This window comes from Apium graveolens, chromosome 10, assembly GCF_009905375.1.
Source record: "Apium graveolens cultivar Ventura chromosome 10, ASM990537v1, whole genome shotgun sequence".
Lineage (NCBI taxonomy): Eukaryota > Viridiplantae > Streptophyta > Magnoliopsida > Apiales > Apiaceae > Apium > Apium graveolens.
In genome coordinates, this window is record NC_133656.1 from 117,889,082 (window position 1) to 117,894,378 (window position 5,297).

A 5,297-nucleotide genomic window follows, 5' to 3' on the forward strand; every position below is an offset into this window, starting at 1 on the left:
AACACATCTATTATTCCCTTACATAAACAACAAAATTTACAACCAATGAACTTGTTCACCTTTTCATATGTTCTTGTCACTACAACTATTTTCGATTATTATTTTAAAAGAATAAACAACCATCCTCACACTTAGCACTAAGACATCATATACATATTAACTTTCATTGTTAATTAATTATTCCTAACTTTCTTTAGACTTGTACATAATTTCTAAGTTAAAAGATTACATACATTTTTCAAACATATAAGTAACTTAAAGGATGTTACAAATGACCTCCGTGCATCAATTAAAAAAGAGGTCGAGAATTCAAGTTTCGCCGGTTATGATTTGTATGTAAGCCTGCCGAAGCAAGAGCACCTTGTTAGTTGGTTGGTTTTGGGTACAAGTACTCAAACATCTGTGTTTATGCAGGCAGAACATGTGTAGTAAAGAAGCAATAGGGCAATCATGCGCGCGCGCGCTTATAAAGTTCAAGTTGGGAGGATTCTAAAGTGATATGACAAGTGAGTAAGAATTGGAGAAAAGTACACCATACATTTCTGACAACTGGATAAAACAGTGCTGGAGAACATAATTGAAGTGGGAAACAAAAACAAAAATAAAGAAGAGAATATTATTAAAAGGGAGAAAAGGAACCAAAAGATGAGTACAACCACAAAGGATAAAAATGCAACAAATAGAAGATTACAAACTTAACATTCTCTTACAAAATTAACAAATAATTACAATTCCTTGGCTTTGCCTCTAATTCAATCACCATCATATATGGAGAGACAGTTACAAACAATTGATCCTTAATGCTTTAGAAATATTAAAAATTTAAGCATTGCTCCTGAATGACCCAAGCGCTTTGAGTGCTGCTGCTCTCAGAATGTATTGATGGTAGAATGCAGCAATGGCTGCTCCGATAAATGGTCCCACCCAGAAAATCCACTGAAAGAATAATCCACACAAAGTTAGATAATTATTCGATAAATTACATTACACAACTTGCTAGGAATGAAATTGTGTCTACATACTTGATCATCCCAGGCCTTGTCTTTGTTGTAAATAACAGCAGCTCCGAAACTTCTGGCAGGGTTAATTCCAGTTCCGGTGATGGGAATGGTGGCAAGGTGAACCATGAACACCGCGAATCCGATGGGAAGAGGAGCCAACACCTACATTGTACAGGATTCACATAAATATCACCAATCCCATGCAAAATTTACAACGGATAACAAATTTATGTCGTAAAATTACCAAAGAAAATCCAAAAAAACAGTAAAAATAGTGAATTACCAAAGAAAATCCAAAAAAAGAGTAAAAATAGTGAATTACTTACAGGGACATGAGAATCTCTGGCATTTCTCTTAGGATCAGTAGCAGAGAAGACAGTGTAGACAAGAACAAAAGTTCCAATAATTTCAGCACCTAAACCAGTACCCTTGTTGTAACCATCAGCCAACTCATTGGCCCCACCTCCATACCTATTGTAATAAGACTTTTGGAAAGCCTTAACTAATCCTACTCCACAAATAGCACCCAAACACTGTGCTACCATGTACATAACTGCTCTGATTAGTGACACTTTTCTTGCTAAAAACAATCCAAATGTCACTGCTGGATTTATGTGTCCTCCTGCACTCATTACAATATATAATCTATTTAATCACAAAATAAAACTTCACAAAAATACAGTATATTTGTTTTGTAACCGATAATTTGTACTACCGTGACCGGTAACTTACAACTGGTTTACGGAGTTTGTAACTTAAAACAGTTTGGACGTGGTAATATATTGTCCTATGATATGGAAAGAGCTGTAACTCATAGCTGGTTTACCGACTTTGTAACTTAAAACAGTTTGTACGTACTAAAATATTGTCCAATGATATCGAAAGAGAGTGAATATTTTAGAATTACTAACCAGAGATACCGGCAGTGCAGTAAACAAGAACAAAGATCATGCCACCGAAGGCCCACGCGATACCGAGAATTCCAACGCCACCACATGGATCAGTGGCAGACTGGCTCTTGTAACCAATAACAGTTAATACAGTTATGTAGAGGAAGAGCAAGGTGGCTATGAACTCAGCAATAAGAGCTCTGTAAAATGACCATTTACCAAGCTCATCAATACCAATGAATGCAGCTGGTGGTGGGTCCTGGTAATCCTTGCCTGAGTACTCATGGGCTGCCTCTGTTACTTCTTCTTTGCCCATCTTTAACACAAGTTGTGGCAAATTTGCAGAGAGAGAGAGATAGGGGGAGAGAGGGTTTGGAGAGAGATGTAGATAGAGGAGTGTGAGTGGATGAGGAAGAAAGGGTTAGTATTTATGGGAAGATTGCGTGGAGAATAATGATTAAGTGGGTGCCTAGCCACCTCATCTTCACTAATCATTTTCCATTATTACATGCTTAATTAATTAGGGTTAGTAATGTTCTTTTCTTTTCTAAACAATGTACAGAATATATATTAACGGAGAGTTTGTTAAGTTATGAGTTATCTTATAATCTCAAAATATTAGGAGAACGACGTGTTATAAGATGTTAGAAAAATCCAAAATTTTGTTAAAGAGTATAGTAAGTTGAGGTTAAAACCTTTTTTTAAGATCTTGACATTTTAGACCGTTTGATAACTTGGATTTAGATATTGGTATATGTCTGATTATGTTGTTAAAATTACATGAATCTTCTTCTAACACTTCAAAATTTGAGATGGATTGGTTATTTAACAAACTTAACTACTAATTATAATAGTCTAATTGAAGGTCATTATGCCTACACTCTAAAAACTAAAGTTATAGCATGGCCCCCCTGCAATCTATGCCCCAACGGCTCTGGTCTTAAATAGTGATTCTATATAGGGTCCCCAACATTTGTGTAGCAACTTGAAGAATGCAACGGATTAATTTAGAACGTTCTGGTTAAACTTTACACAGCTGTACTCGATCGACTGTTCCTACCACATGTGAAGCCTAGGTCATTGTAGCTACCCACTGTTTGTTCTATGTTTACCTCAACTCAACGGCTTCAAGTTTGAACTTGTTAGAGCAAGTCCACTTGCATATTCATAAATTAATTTATAATTAAATGTTAAAAATTTCAATTTTAAAAGAATTTTATTATCGAATGCAAATATGCATATATGTATTTTTAATTCTAAATTTAAAATTAATCATGTAATTATGCATTTATGTCACATTACCAAGTAATCATAAATGATATGCATATTCATAAATTTTAAATAAGATTTAGTAATGAAAAGCTAAAATGAATTAAATTTTGAATTATTTGATTTCAAAAAGTAACTAGCGTTGGAGTTAAAATTTTATTTTAACACCAAAATATACATTTTGATATGAAATTATTATTATAATTATTACTATTTTAAATTTAGAATTGGGCTTCACCTTACGATTCGCAATCTAAAAAAAACTAATATGCTGGATGTGGTCTAGCTATAGCCTATGGTGTATTGTGGTCAATTTCGAGTTACGAGTGATGTTGTGTCCGGTCAAATTTTAGGTTTAAAACTAACCGAACTAACCTGAACCCGTCTTTTTATTCGCATCAATTTTGGACTAGACATGTTTTCGACCCGACCCGTCTAAAAACAATTCTAATTCGTAAAATTTGCATCGGTTCGTGTCGACTTGTCGGGTCGCGTCCAATCTTAAAAGGCCTCCTAATACTTATCTTAATATGATAATTAGGTGGAAACCATTATTTTTATTAAAAAAAATCATTTCATTAGCAAACCCCTAAAAATGGATCTTGATCCCTGGGTAACTATGTAAAAATTGTCTGATCTTCATAATTTTTAAAACAATAAAAAATAGAGAAGAGGAAGAAAATTTGATAATTATTAAAATATTAAAACTGAATTATAATGATGCGCCTAGAATATAGATAACATTTTAAAATAGATAACGTGTACGTTTGGAATTAAGGTTTTGTATCATCATAGAAATATTATATTATTTTTTCTCGTTTTTAATATCAAAATTTGTAGGTCTTTCCATGTTAAAAGTAGTAATCTTGTAAAATTCATATAAAATTTATCATAATTCGAAACTTCTCGGAAATATATTTTCGTTCTACACAAATTTCTTTGTTTTGAGTTTTTCAAGAAATTGTCTTTTAAAGGGTAGAAACAAATGAATAATCAGAATTGAAATCTAAAAATGTTCAAGATTTTTGTGCAATTATATTAATGGGCTACTAAGAAATTGATTATATATTCCAATGTGAATTGTTTGTTTGTGTGAATATGGTAAGTGACTATTCGTTGTATTTGGTGTTCTGTATTATTGTATTACGCTCATATATTGTCCACTTTCATGTTTTTAATTGTTTGGTAAGTAATTATCAAAAAAATTGGTTGGAAAGTAAGTCTATGTTATTCTATATCTCTTGTGTAATGTACCTTATTATGCTCGAGTAATTATTTTGTTTTAGTTATTCGAAAATTTGAAATTGACATGTAATTGATAAAAAAAGAATTTTTAGAAATCACAGGTCTCTGGCAAAATAGAAAAGAAAAGAAATCACAGGTCTTAGTCATGTATAAGAATATGAATCCGATCATTGAAACGCGTAATGTATAAAACATGAAATTAGTTTGCACAGGTTACGAAACACATCGATACATTGTCAAGTTTGTTTTTCTAATTGATAACACACACACATACCAAATATCAAACTTTCGACCTCAGACAAGGGGTACAAGAGTTCAAGTACTACACCAGCACTTTGTTGGCGATACATTGTCAAGTTCCGGCTTCACTTGACGAGGGATGTAAACTAGCCTTCTATTGAATGTGTACTAAACTATAATAACCGAAATAATGTATAATTTCGTACACCTTAATTTTGGTTAATTTGGTTATCTTTTCAATAACGACCGTCAGATCTTCTTAATAAAAATGATCATGATTGTTCAATTTAAATATTAAAAGAATACACTACCGTTATGGATAAAAAATATAGATTTATTTATTGCGCGTATTTAATGTTAGGGTTTGATAAGATTCGAGTTTTAATGGCTGTGCTAGGGTTTCTTAGCTTATATCTGCCCTCACAAGATGCTTACGTACCTTGATGTATACCAAGGATCAAGTCAAAATATAGCTTTTGGTGTTGCTTGCCCTCGGGGCTATGGCGGCAAAGTCACACCAAGGACGTAGTGGCTTTAATGTCCTTCAAGGTCTGAGTCTAAAACGTCGTTCCAGGAAATGGCCTCGTGGCTTGTAGGATGCTTTCGCGGCTTCGTAATACTTAGAAATATGCTCTAGGACGTGGTTTCATGA

The 5,297-nt window shown here is 33.3% G+C and overlaps 1 protein-coding gene across 1 annotated transcript; it reads right to left on the reverse strand.

The window, feature by feature from the left end:
• Positions 1–602: 602 nt before the first annotated feature.
• On the reverse strand, positions 603–2,300 carry LOC141689779 (aquaporin PIP2-1-like). Its single transcript, XM_074494169.1, has 4 exons — positions 1,913–2,300; positions 1,328–1,623; positions 1,023–1,163; positions 603–936 (listed from the first exon to the last, which is right to left on the reverse strand). Exons 1-4 carry the CDS (start codon positions 2,205–2,207, stop codon positions 823–825), a joined length of 846 nt encoding a protein of 281 aa, XP_074350270.1. The 5' UTR covers positions 2,208–2,300; the 3' UTR covers positions 603–822.
• Between the last annotated feature and the right edge of the window lie 2,997 nt (positions 2,301–5,297).